The sequence below is a fragment of the Hyperoodon ampullatus genome, assembly GCF_949752795.1.
Source record: "Hyperoodon ampullatus genome assembly, chromosome: 2".
NCBI lineage: Eukaryota > Metazoa > Chordata > Mammalia > Artiodactyla > Ziphiidae > Hyperoodon > Hyperoodon ampullatus.
In genome coordinates this window covers 113,346,090-113,360,722 of record NC_136915.1, presented here as the reverse complement: position 1 = coordinate 113,360,722, position 14,633 = coordinate 113,346,090, and the positions used below count along the sequence as shown (strand labels likewise).

The following is a 14,633-nucleotide window of genomic DNA, read 5'->3' as shown; positions in this document are numbered from 1 at the left end:
CTTTCTCTTTTTCCTATATGTTATAAAATGTCTTCCTAGGATCAACCCATTTTGTGCTATTATTACCTTATTCTTGAATTATAAGAGTCCTCTCCAGGCCTAGCATATGCTTCCTACTCCCAATAGATTTCTTCTTGTTTCCCTCAATGATCACCTAAATACCATCAGAATGATATTCTCTCTCTCTTTCTTTCTCTCTCTCTTTCTCTCTTTTCAGATCAAGAGAACACAAATTTATTATCTTACAGTTGTGAAAGTCAGAAGTCCAAAATCAGTCTCAGGGGGTTAAAATAGAATGATATTCTTTTAAACTGAAAGAACATCCAGCTAGCCACCTTAAGAGACTGAAGAGAAAATCAGAGCCATTACTGCAGATGTGACACAGTTGCTAAACATTTCAGGGCTTCTTTAAAAAATAGATAGATAGATAGATAGATAGATAGATAGATATGTAGATTTTTCCTTCAAAGAGAAAACACCAACATAGTTGATTGTGAGGACTCTATTTTACATGTATGGGTACCCCCCTAAACCCTGCTCTTGTTTTTAAGCAGGAGGGGAATATCTTACCCCAGCATCTTTAAATGTTCTCTTTATTTTCTTCTGAATACCTTGTAATATTCCTTTGCCTTTACAATTTATATACTTAACTGATAGATGTCCAAGGATCTTTCTTTCTGAAACTATGATTGCCCTCTCTGTGTTGATAAAAATCTTATTTCAGGAAATTTAAACTGCTTTCCATGACTGTGATACTTCTTTTAGGTCTATCAAACTCCCTTTCATTATTATTGAACTGTAGTAGCTGTGCTTCACTAATGAACAGGAACGTTTCTTTCTTTCTTTTATTGATAGAAACTGGTTGAGTAGTTTATTAACACACCATTTTGCTGATGCTTTATATGTGAATGTGGACCATAAGAACAGTCCTTATAAAATCTGTTTTGCTCCTTTTTTTCTGCTCTTATAGGATAAAAATATTCAGCCTATAAAATTTCCAATTATACATCAACAAGAAGTGAAGATTTATTTTCCCATCAAGCTTACACCCAACTTTCTGGCATTTCCTCACCATCCCATGGGAATGTTATATCGTTATAAAGTACAGGTATGATGTCTTATAATGAGAATTCACAAAGAAATAAGTCAGTTTCTCTGATAGCTTAATTTATTGAAGGTTAATGTTAAATCTTATTTCCCCCTAATCCTAGCAGTATAACTCAGTTTTGGGTGACAACCAAATCATGCTCTTGAATACTGTCAACCTAAGAATACTTGGTGTACTTTCCTTCTCTTCCATATATCCTTTCCTTGTGAGTTTTATAAAGTTTTGTCAAGCTCCCTTGTGCTCTTTTTTGACATTTTGTGATACTGCCATTACATAATCGCCCTTTAGTATTACCCTTCCCCATTTAGTTACTTTAACATAGCATCACAGTTTCTTAATGTTCCAGAAGTAATTTATTGTATAGTTTTATTATTTCCTAAACTTTATTTCACCAGATTTTACATCTTCAGTTAAATTCCAATTTTCTTCCTATACTAATTAAATATAAGGTTGTATTTTTTTTATAGGTAGAGGGTGGCAGTGGCAATTTCACCTGGACCTCTTCTAATGAAACAGTGGCCATGGTAACCACTAAAGGAGTGGTGACGACAGCTGGTCAGGTCAGGGGGAACAGCACTGTTTTGGCCCGAGATGTACAAAATCCTTTTCGATATGGGGAAATTAAGGTAAGCAACTCTCCAAAAAACGTTCATATCTCCTCTGAGACATTGCTGTCTAAATTTAAGTACAGTAACACATTAATTTTTTTTTTCTTTTTCAACTTGGCTGTTTTAAAATGATCCTCAGGACTACCCTAGTGGTCCAGTGGTTAAGACTCTGCACTTCAAGTGCAGAGGGCATGGGTTTGATTCCTAGTCAGGGAACTAAGATCCCCTGCTGTCACCAATGGGAAGCCAACACAGATTTTTCCTAAGGTCAATAATATAGTAAACACAAAGAAAGAAAACTACAGGCCAATATCACTGATGAACATAGATGCAAAAATCCTCAACAAAATACTAGCAAACAGAATCCAACAGCACATTAAAAGGATCATACACCATGATCAAGTGGGGTTTATTCCAGGAGTGCAAGGATTCTTCAATATATTCAAATCAATCAACATGATACACCATATTAATAAACTGAAGGAGAAAAACCATATGATCATCTCAATAGATGCAGAGAAAGCTTTTGACAAAATTCAACACCAATTTATGATAAAAACCCTGCAGAAAGTAGCCATAGAGGGAACTTTCCTCAACATAATGAAAGGCCATATATGACAAACCCACAGCCAAAAAACTGAAAGCATTTCCACTAAGATCAGGAACAAGACAAGGTTGCCCACTGTCACCACTCTTATTCAACATAGTTTTGGAAGTTCTAGCCACAGCAATCGGAGAAAAAAAAGAAATAAAAGGAATCCAAATCGGAAAAGAAGAAGTAAAGCTGTCACTGTTTGCAGATGACATGATACTATACATAGAGAATCCTAAAGTTGCTACCAGAAAACTACTAGAGCTAATCAATGAATTTGGTAAAGTAGCAGGATACAAAATTATTTATTTTATTTTATTTTATTTTATTTTTTTGCAGTACGCGGGCCTTTCACTGCTGTGGCCTCTCCCGTTGCGGAGCACAGGCTCTGGACGCGCAGGCTCAGCGGCCATAGCTCACAGGCCCAGTCACTCCGCGGCATGTGGGATCCTCCCAGACGGCGGCACGAACCTGCATCCCCTGCATCGGCAGGCAGACTCTCAACCACTGCGCCACCAGGGAAGCCCAGGGTACAAAATTAATTCACAGAAATCTCTGGCATTCTTATACACTAATAATGAAAAATCTGAAAGTGAAATTAAGAAAACACTCCCATTTACCACTGCAACAAAAAGAATAAAATATCTAGGAATAAACCTACCTAAGGAGACAAAAGACCTGTATGCAGAAAAGTATAAGACACTGATGAAAGAAATTAAAGATGATACAAATAGATGGAGAGATGTACCATGTTCTTGGATTGGAAGAATCAACATTGTGAAAATGACTCTACTACCCAAAGCAATCTACAGATTCAATGCAATCACTATCAAACTACAACTGGCATTTTTCACAGAACCAGAACAAAAAATCTCACAATTTGTATGGAAACACGAAAGACCCCGAATAGACAAAGCAATCTTGAGAATGAAAAATGGAGCTGGAAGAATCAGGCTCCTTGACTTCAGACTATGCTACAAAGCTACAGTAATCAAGACAATATGGTACTGGCACAAAAAGAGAAATATAGATCAATGGAACAGGATAGAAAGCCCAGAGATAAACCCACACACATATGGTCACCTTATCTTTGATAAAGGAGGCAAGAATATACAGTGGAGGGCTTCCCTGGTGGCGCAGTGGTTGAGAGTCCGCCTGCCGATGCAGGGGACATGGGTTCGTGCCCCACTCCAGAAAGATCCCACATGCCGTGGAGCGGCTGGGCCCGTGAGCCATGGCCGCTGGGCCTGTGCGTCTGGAGCCTGTGCTCTGCAGCAGGAGAGGCCACAACAGTGAGAGGCCCATGTACCACAAAATATATATATATATATATATATATATACAGTGGAGAAAAGACAGCCTCTTCAATAAATGGTGCTGGGAAAACTGGACAGGTACATGTAAAAGTATGAAATTAGAACACTCCCTAACACCATACACAAAAATAAACTCAAAATGGATTAAAGACCTAAATATAAGGCCAGACACCATTGAACTCTTAGAGGAAAACATAGGCAGAACACTCTATGACATAAATCACAGCAAGATCCTTTCTGACCCACCTCCTAGAGAAATGGAAATAAAAACAAAAATAAACAAATGGGACCTAATGAAACTTAAAAGCTTTTGCACATCAAAGGAAACCATAATCAAGACCAAAAGACAACCCTCAGAATAGCAGAAAATATTTGCAAATGAAGCAACTGACAAAGGATTAATCTCCAAAATTTACAAGCAGCTCATGCAGCTCAATAACAAAAAAACAAACAACCCAATCCAAACATGGGCAGAAGACCTAAATAGACATTTCTCCAAAGAAGATATACAGATTGCCAACAAACACATGAAAGAATGCTCAACATCATTAATCATTAGAGAAATGCAAATCAAAACTACAATGAAATATTATCTTACACCAGTCAGAATGGCCATCATCAAAAAATCTAGAAACAATAAATGCTGGAGAGGGTGTGGAGAAAAGGGAACACTCTTGCACTGTTGGTGGGAATGTAAATTGATATAGCCACTTTTCAGAACAGTATGGAGGTTCCTTAAAAAACTAAAAATAGGGCTTCCCTGGTGGCACAGTGGTTGAGAGTCCACCTGCTGATGCAGGGGACACGGGTTCGTGCCCCGGTCCAGGAAGATCCCACATGCCGCGGAGCGGCTGGGCCCGTGAGCCATGGCCACTGAGCCTGCGCGTCCAGAGCCTGTGCTCCGCAACAGGAGAGGCCACAACAGTGAGAGGCCTGTGTACCTCAAAAAGAAAAAAAAAAAAACTAAAACTAACAATAGAACTACAATACAACCCAGCAATCCCACTACTGGGCATATACCCTGAGAAAACCATAATTGAAAAAGAGTCATGTACCAAAATGTTCATTGCAGCTCTGTTTACAATAGCCAGGATATGGAAGCAACCTAAGTGTCCATCGACAGATGAATGGATAAAGAAGATGTGGCACATGTAGACAATGGAATATTACTCAGCCATAAAAAGAAACAAAATTGAGTTATTTGTAGTGAGGTGGATGGACCTAGAGTCTGTCATACAGTGAAGTTAAGTCAGAAAGAGAAAAACAAATACCATATGCTAACACATATATATGGAGTCTAAGAAAAAAAAATGTCATGAAGAGCCTAAGGGTAGGACGGGACTAAAGACACAGACCTACTAGAGCATGGACTTGAGGATATGGGGAGGGGAAAGGGTAAGCTGGGACAAAGTGAGAGAGTGGCATGGACATATATACACTACCAAACGTAGGGTGGATAGCTAGTGGGAAGCAGCCGCATGGCACAGGGAGATCAGCTCGGTGGTTTGTGACCACCTAGAGGGGTGGGATAGGGAGGGTTGGAGGGAGGGAAACGCAAGAAGGAAGAGATATGGGAACATATGTATATGTATAACTGATTCACTTTGTTGTAAAGCAGAAACTAACACACCATTGTAAAGCAGTTATACTCCAATAAAGATGTTAAAAATAATAATAATAATATGGTAAAGTCTGTGTTTAGAAAGATATCTAATTATTTTTATAGCCAGACAACAACTATAATATATTTTTAAAAAGGAATGAAAGATAGTTTCTGGAGCTATATACTAGTAGACTAGAATAGAATGAAAGAAGGAAGTGAAGGCAAAGTATCCAGTTAAGCCTAAACTAACAAAATGGTATTGAGAATAAAGAAAAGAGGACAAATTGAGGGTTATTTTAGAGGTAGATTAATCAGATTTGATGCCTAGTTGGGTGGGAAAAAGTGAAAGATTAAGCTTTGGCAGCTTGATGGATAGAAAACACAAGGAAAGGGGAGTTCCTTGGTGGTCTAGTAGTTAGGATTCGGCGCTTTCACTTCCGTGGCCTGGGTTCAATCCCTGGTCGGGGAACTGAGATCCCACAAGCCATGCGGCACAGTGCCACCCCGCCCCCCAAAAAAAAACCAACAAGAAAAGGAAAAAGAAAAAGAGGAAGATAATGAATTCAGTTTTGGATACATTTAGTGTGGGACTACCCTGGTGGTCCAGTGGTTAAGACTCTGCTCTTCCACTGGGGCACAGGTTCGATCCTTGGTTGGGGAGCTAAGATCCTGCATACCTTGTGCACTGCCAAAAAAAAAAAAACAAACAGGCTTCCCTGGTGGTGCAGTGGTTGAGAGTCCGCCTGCCACTGCATGGGACACAGGTTCGTGCCCCGGTCCGGAAAGATCCCACATGCTGTGAAGCAGCTGAACCCATGAGCCATGGCCGCTGAGCCTGCGCGTCTGGAGCCTGTGCTCCGCAACGGGAGAGGCCACAGCAGTGAGACGCCCGTGTACCGCAAAAAAAAAAAAAAAGAAATACTTTGTTTTCTTCTAAGACTTTCCTAACATAACTTTCTTGAAAGATTAATTTTTTCCCCTTCAGGTATGTGTTCTGAAACTGAACAAAATTAAAATGTTACCATTTCATGGTGATGTAGAGGTTGGCCAGATTATAGAAATCCCCATTGCCATGTATCATGTAAATAAGGAAACCAAAGAGGCCATCGCGTTCTCAGACTGCTCTCATTTATCCTTGGATTTGAACATGGATAAACAAGGAGTCTTCACTCTTCTCAAAGAAGGTAAGAGTAGGCTTTTTATTTTTTCCTTTCTTTGTCTTTGAATTAAAGGACCAATCAACAATTCAGAAACTATGAATTACCATCTAAATTCACATATTGGGGATTCCCTAGTGGTCCAGTGGTAGGGACACTGGGCTTTAACTGCCGAGGGCCTGGTTTCAGTCCCTGGTCGGGGAACTAAGATCCCACGAACTGCGTGGTGTGGCCAAAAAAATTAAAAATTAAATTTAGATATTACCTTTCTTTTTTTTTTTTTGTGATACGCGGGCCTCTGCAACAAGAGAAGCAACCACAATGAGAAGCCCCCGCACCGCGACGAAGAGTAACCCCTGCTTGCCACAACTAGAGAAAGCCCGTGCACAGCAACAAAGACCCAAAACAGCCAAAAATTTTAATTAATTAATTAATTAATTAATTATTTTAAAGTATACAATTCAATTAAAAAAAAATTTGAGAGGCTTCTCCCTGCCTGTGGACAACAGCCAAAATCCTTCTAGTTTAGTATTAAAGGCCCTCTACAGTGTAACCCAACGTACTTTTTGGAACTTCATGCTTTGGCTTCATGTATGGCTCTAGCTAAACTAACTACTTTAGTTAAAATTTCCCATATATCTCTTTCATATACTCATTTGTATCTCATTTATATTTCTGTCTTTGTTCATTTATTTGTCAGCTTAGGATACTCTCTTCTGCATATCTAAACCTTTCTTGATCTCTCCAGCTAAAAGTAATCATTCTGTTTTCTAGACTTCTATAATGCTTATCATTTTCTACTAATAGTTTAATTTATGTAAATGTTCACCCTCCCCTTCTAAACTGTATATGCCTTGAAGTCAGGATCTTTGCTCATATTTGTATCCTCACCGTACATAGAACTGTGTCTTACATGATATATATCTGTTAATAGAAGGAACATTATTTTATATCAACTTAATATAAATAATTGGGGTCTAGTAGTGTGTAAGATTAAGAATTTTTTAATATATTAAAATTCTTATATTTCTATAGACTGATTTCCTTGAGGACTGATGGCTTATTACCCTACTGAAGTCATGTTTTTTGATTTGCAGGTATTCAAAGACCAGGACCAACATACTGTTCCAGTGCACATATAGCAGCCAAATCTCTGGGCCATACTTTGGTAACAGTTAGTGTGACTAAATATGAAGAGTATTTGGAGAGCAGTGCCACATTTGCTGCTTATGAACCCCTAAAGGTGAGATATTTCATGCTAAGGAACTGCCATATCTTTTCATGGACCCCACTATGTCTACTTGGGAGCTTCCTACCTATCTGTGATCTCTATTAAAGATCAGTGATATTTATGTTCTCTTTACTTACCACTCTCTTGTTTTTAGACCCACAGCTCCCTCATCAAATCTGAGTATCAGGGAGTTTATGCTATCATGTTTCGGCCACAGGAATATTTATAAGTTGTATCAGCAAGTTTTATTATTTATTTATTTATTTGTGGGGGGCCTGTGTCGGGTCTTAGTTGTGGTACGTGGGCTCTCTGTTGCGGTGTACAGGCTTCTCTCTAGTTGTGGTGTGCCAGCTTCTCTCTAGCTGTGGCGTGCGGCACGCGTGGGCTTAGTTGCCCCGCGGCATGTGGGATCTTAGTTCCCCAAACAGGGATTGAACCCATGTCCCCTGCATTGGAAGGCGGATTCTTTTTTTTTTTAAATAAATTTATTTATTTATTTTTGGCTGCCTTGGGTCTTTGTTGCTGCATGCGGGCTTTCTCTAGTTGTGGTGAGTAGGGGCTACTTTTCGTTGTGGTGCGCGGGCTTCTCATCGCGGTGGCTTCTGTTGTTGCGGAGCACAGGCTCTAGGGCACACGGGCTTCAGTAGTTGTGGCTCATGGGCTCTAGAGCGCAAGCTCAGTAGTTGTGGCACACAGGCTTAGTTGCTCCGCGACATGTGGGATCTTCCCGGACCAGGGCTTGACCTCGTGTCCCCTGCATTGGCAGGCGGATTCTTAGCCACTGGGCAACCAGGGAAGCCCCTGGAAGGCGGGTTCTTTACCACTGGACCACCAGGGAAATCCCAGCAAGTTTTAGATATTTTGCTTTCTTTCCTCTTTTTTTTTCCTCTTTTTTACTGAGATATAAAAAACATATAGTAAAGTACACTAATCTTAAGGTACTATTTATTTTTTTAATTTGGCTGCACCATGTCTTAGTTGCAGGATCTTTAGTTGCGGCATGCGAACTCTTAGTTGCAGCATGTGGAATCTAGTTCCCTGACCAGGGATCAAACCCGGGCCCCCTGCATTGGGAGCGCGGAGTCTTAGCCACTGGACCACCAGGGAAGTCTCTTAAGGTACTGTTTGAATTTTTACATATGTATGTATCTTTGTAACACCACCTGGAAGTAGATATAGAATATTAGTATACTGTCTTTTGAAGAACTCTGAAAGAAAACCTTCCACCCTAGGGAGGGAAGTCAATCATCTTTTACCCTTTATACTTACAAATTTTCAGCACAACAGTCATCATTTTGGCCCCCAAGGATTGGTCCATTATAATTGGGATATTACGACAGGTGGCAGTTCAAAATAAAAGTAGATAGGGACTTCCCTCTTGGTCCAGTCGGTAGGACTCCATGCTCCCAGTGCAGGGGGCCCAGATTCAATCCCTGGTCTAGGAACTAGATCTCCACATGCATGCCACAACTAAGAAGTCCACATGCTGCAACTGAAGATCCCGCACGCCGCTACGAAGATCCTGCATGCTGCAACTAAGAGCAGCCTAAATAAATAAATAAATAATTTTAAAAATAAAAAGATAAAAGTAGACAGAGCCTGGCATGCTTTCTATATATCTGAGTCCTTCAGGAGCTAAAATTCATATCTAGGGGCTTCCCTGGTGGCACAGTGGTTAAGAATCTGCCTGCTGATGCAGGGGACACGGGTTTGAGCCCTGGTCTGGGAAGATCCCACATGCCGCAGAGCAACTAAGCCCGTGAACCACAAGTGTTGAGCCTGTGCTCTAGAGCCTGCGAGCCACAACTACTGAAGCCCGTGCACCTAGAGCCTGTGCTCCGCAACAAGAGAAGCCACCGCAATGAGAAACCCGTGCACCACAACGAAGAGTAGCCCACACTCGCCGCAACCAGAGAAAAGCCTGCACGCAGCACCGAAGACCCAACACAGCCAAAAATAATAAAAAGTAAAATAAAAATTAAAAAATAAACAACAACAAAAATTGATGTCTACAAGTTCTTGCTGATACATACTGACAAATACTGACTCAGTGCCTCTTAGGGTGAGGAGGCATCCACAGGGAAAAAGTTGTCAATGAAAGAAGCAAGGTAAGTTATTAATTTTAGAAAGATAACTTGTTCATTAACATTTGCATTTTAAGTTGGCCTCATTGTACATTGTGCAGCCTAAGTATTAAACATATGGCTTGAGCATATTTCACTCATTCTCTTAGTGGATGAATCATCCTACTTGCCTAATTAAGTGAAAGTGCTAGGCTGCAGCCCCTGGTCATTTCATGAGGTTTTTCCTTAGTTTTATCATTATCCTTACCCTAATTTTGTATTTATTGAATGTCCCACAAATCAGATCTCCCCTGAGTGAAAACTATCCTTAAAGTAAAGGAAGTAAGATGATGATTTTCTTTTTCTACCTAGTACTTTGGTCATGTATCTTTTTCTTTAGCTGCTGAAAAATATATGTATGTTTTACTTTTGTTATCAATCTTATGTTTTGGTACATGGTATATAGTTCTCAATTTTTCCTTTTATACATCAGTTCAATTCACTTGATCTGATTAATTTTGGACTATATACATCTAGGAAAAAGGAATAACTCCAGTTTTGCTTTCTCAGAAAGCCTTCCATGAAGCCTCTGACTAGTTTAATTTCTTCTATTTGAGGCTTGTTTGGCACTCTGTACTGTGCCTTTTTGTAACACTCATTATACTCTTTACCTACTTCAAATCTGCCTTTTCCAGACTCTTAGCTCCACTGTGAGGCAGGACCTTATTTTGGCTTTCTATTACTGTATCACCAGTGGGCCATCAATGAATATTTGTTAAATTGAATTATATATACATTTTTAAGAGAATACTGCCATTAGACATAGGAATGTTTAATGTTAATAGTATTCAATAATAAATATGATTGACTAGTTCAGGAAAGAAATATTAAAACACGGTTTGCTTACATTTTAAGAATGATTGCTTCAACTCTATACTTCATTTTGTCACTTAGTCACTGTTGTAGATACTGTGTGCCATACAAAAAACCCCTACGCTTTGAGAATACTTCATTCCCCAAAAACCAGTTTCCTCATCTCTAAGTAGGATACAACTCCTCTGTATACTGGAGTGAATAATACCTGTCTTGACTACCTCTTAGGTGAGAGTTCTTTGAGAAACAGATGAACTGTATAGATGTATTATTTTCATATTTTTAGGGCAGGAGTTCTTTGATACTTTAGTAAAATATCCATTTAAAATTCTTATGTAATATGGTGACAGGTGGTACCTAGACTTATTGTGGTGATCATTTTGCAGTGTATAAAAATATCAAATCATTATGTTACACACCTGAGACAAGTGTGATGTTATATGCCAGTTATACTTCAATTTTTTAAAAAAGAGAAAAAAGAAAAAATGTTTATGCACTTATTTATCAATACTTTTTATGTCCACAGCATTGTACTAAATCCCACGAGGAAGAGAGATTCTTTCAAAAATTTGGGGTATAAGATACTCTTTTCTCTTAAGAAGTTTATATAACTAGACAGTATAACAAGAATTATTGGATGTATATATATGAAGATTTGACATATTTAAATAGAATTAGGGGATAAACAAGTATACAAATTAATGGTAGAGATAATTACTATAAGAGCTTAGAGGATGCAGAAGTGGTTGTGGTCTGGAATGATTAGACATAAATTAATGGATTCTCTTGACACATGAGTTAGGCTGAATGATAGGTGGGATCTAAATTAGTACAGAGGTTGAGAAGCATTCCAAGTAAGAGGCATAACATATATGTTTCCTAATTTGGGAATTAAGTCTAATGTCATTTACATTATAGTTATATAACCAGTTTTTCACTTTAGAAAACTGTTGAATTCTCTAACTAATCAGGGGTTAATTTCTTTAAATGTCATCAGGCTCTAAACCCTGTGGAAGTGGCACTGGTGACATGGCACTCTGCAAAGGAAATGATATTTGAAGGGGGCCCTCGTCCATGGATCTTGGAGCCCTCACGATTCTTTTTGGAGCTGAGCATGGAGAAGACAGAGAAAATTAGAATAACGCAAGTCCGGCTGCCAGCTAAGAGAAAACAGAATCAGTATATCTATCGGGTCCTGTGCCTGGATTTAGGGGAACAAGTAGGAAAATGATCTTTTTCTAACATTTCTTTTAGCAATAATACTCCAAATCTTTTGTACTTCTAGCCATTCCTTTTCAGATTCTAATGGATTTAGTTCATGTACTAGATGGGAAAATTCTAATTATTGATTAAAAGATCTTTTCTTTTTAAAGCTTACTATCCTTTAAATGTACACCAAGGGTTTTGGTTTGCTCATCTGAGAATTCTAACAGTTCACCAACCAACTGGTTCAAGATTTTTTTGTAGCAGGGGGCTTATTTCAATCATTTTAACACTATAATTCATTTCCTGTTGCCTAGACTAGAGGATATATAGTTTTCCACCTCCAAAGAATGTGAGGAAGGGAAATTTAAAGTGTCATCTATGGTTATCAATTTTGAAGAATAACTTAGATCTGTGTTGATAAGAGTAATTAGTATATTGCCCTTTATCAGTTTGATTAGTTTTGATTATTTTTAGAGGTAGTGATGGCTTTATCCATAGCTGCACCCTGCTTCTACCAAAACCAGTAACAAAGGTTTTCAGTTTGACCAGGATTGAGAATTTAAAGTATGACTATGAGGCATAGTCCAGCTAACCAGCCCCCAGGGAATCCATGTATGATTTTAACTTAATAAGAACTGTGCTATAATCAATTGAGCTTCATTTTAATATCTCTAGTGTACTGTATTGTATATATGGCTAGCTATTAGTGATTTCAATCCTAATTACCCCCTTTTGAAGCTCTCTAGCTTCTTTTTGTTTTCACATTGTTATTCATTAGTATTTCCACCAGAAATGAGTTGAAACACAAATTAGTTTTTCCACTTTTTGCCAACTGGTAACAAAAGATTTGGTGGAAGAAAAGACTGAAGTAATTGGTCAGTTAGATTTTTTTAATGTTCCCTTTGTTTCTATGATACCCTTGTTTCTCTTAGCACAGATAATTAAGAACTATAGTGTCTTTAAGGGATTTGCCTGATTATAATGTCCAAAGGGACTCTATACTGGAATTTGAATAATTCTAACACGTTTAGATTGGCACAACTGACATCAAGTGTCTACCCACAATTATCTCTTGCCCTTGTGTTTTCTTAAAGATTCTGACATTCCAAATTGGAAATCATCCAGGTGTCCTGAACCCTAGTCCAGCTGTAGAAGTTGTGCAGGTACGCTTCATATGTGCCCACCCTGCCAGCATATCAGTAACTCCAGTATATAAGGTGCCAGCTGGTGCCCAGCCATGTCCTCTGCCACAGCATAACAAACAACTGGTGAGTACAGTGTTTCCAACTAATTTACATTTTCTCTAACCTGCCTTAAGATAAATGGTCTGAAATGTAGCTTTTGTCTTATTGAAGTTAAGGAAACTCTTTTATTTGTTATCTAATCTCTGATAGTGTCTTAGAAGTGGTGATTCAATTAGGTTAGTGTTGGCTATACTTAGTGACGCTTAGTGAATTTGCTTGTTGTACTTAGGTACATAGTCAGCTTGTAACTATGACAATAGGCAATTGAGAACTCTCTAAATAACTTCCAAATTGGTTTGCTAGTATCCTTCCCTACTAAATCTTTTATTAGCATTATTAGTAACTTATAGGATTTACCTCTACTCCAAACCCATATGAAGAATAACGATAAGCAATAGCATAGCTAGAAGGTAGGCAACAGGGAATGAGGAATAAATGAGTTATCTAACCTAGAAACTAGAACATCAGACTATACACTAGATGAGGTTAACTATGATTCCAAGCATGGGAAAATAGAAGTCATTTCTTAGCCTTTGCAGAATAGAACAATCCTTTAATTATTCCCATTTTACAGATGAAGAAACTGAGGATCCTAGAAGTTGAGTAATTTTCCCAAAGTCATAAAGCTAGAAAGTAGCATTTTCCATCTGACTCCAATGCACACGTTATTAACTTTCTTGCTATACTGCCTTTTTATTATAAAAGAACTTATGAGATGTTGCAGGTTAGGAACTCATTTTTTTTCAGAACCAAATTCAACATTAAATACTATTATTTGAACTTTATAAATTATTCACTTTTTAAAAAAGCACTTAGATGGAGCAGAATAGAAGTTATCTCTATAATGGCATTGTCATTCAATATCTTTTTTTTCATTTGAAATAATTTAAATTTATAGAAAATTTCCAGGGAAAGTACAACTTTTTTCCTGGAACCATTTAAGAGTAAGTTACAAACATGATCCTCCATACTTTAGCATTTATTTCTTTTTTTTGTATTTGAGTATAATTCACATACCATAAAATTCACCTGTTTAAAAGTGTACAAGTAATATTGTTAACTAAGCTCTACTTCAATTTTAAAAAGTGTGCAAATCAGAGTTGTGCAACCATCACCACTATCTACCTTCAGAACATCTTCATTTCCCCAAAAAGAAACACCACACCCATTAGCAGTCACTCCCCACTTCCCCCTCCTCTAAGTCCCTGAAAACCACTAATATACTTTCTTCCTCTATAGATTTGCCTATTTTGGACACTTCATATAAATGGAATCATACAATATATGGTGTTTACATGTAGCTTCTTACATTTAGCATGTTTTTAAGATTCATCCAGGTTGTAGAATGAATCACTACTGCATTATTTTTTTAAGGCTGGGTTCTGTTATATAGATATACTACATTTTGTTCATCCATTTGTCAGTTGATAGATATATGGGTGGTTCCCATTTTTTGGCTCTTATGAATAATGCTACAATTAACATTCATGCACAAATTTTTGTGTGAATATATTTTCAGCTCTCTTGAGTATATATTTAGGAGTGGAAGTGCTGGGTCATATGGTAACTCTTATGTTTAGCCTTTTGAAGAACTTCCAGCTGTTTTCCAAAATGGCTAGCTCATTTTACATT

The 14,633-nt window shown here is 38.1% G+C and overlaps 1 protein-coding gene across 1 annotated transcript in view; it reads left to right on the top strand.

Moving 5' to 3' along the window:
* NUP210L (nucleoporin 210 like) overlaps positions 1-14,633 on the top strand; it is a gene marked incomplete at its 3' end in the record, with an annotated part of 73,725 nt that overhangs the window by 22,170 nt on the left and 36,922 nt on the right. The window contains exons 9-14 of the mRNA XM_079728384.1: positions 971-1,108; positions 1,576-1,734; positions 6,213-6,411; positions 7,482-7,627; positions 11,549-11,770; positions 12,852-13,025. Coding sequence (XP_079584510.1) covers positions 971-1,108; positions 1,576-1,734; positions 6,213-6,411; positions 7,482-7,627; positions 11,549-11,770; positions 12,852-13,025 — 1,038 coding nt within the window. The remainder of the gene's footprint in view (positions 1-970; positions 1,109-1,575; positions 1,735-6,212; positions 6,412-7,481; positions 7,628-11,548; positions 11,771-12,851; positions 13,026-14,633) is intronic.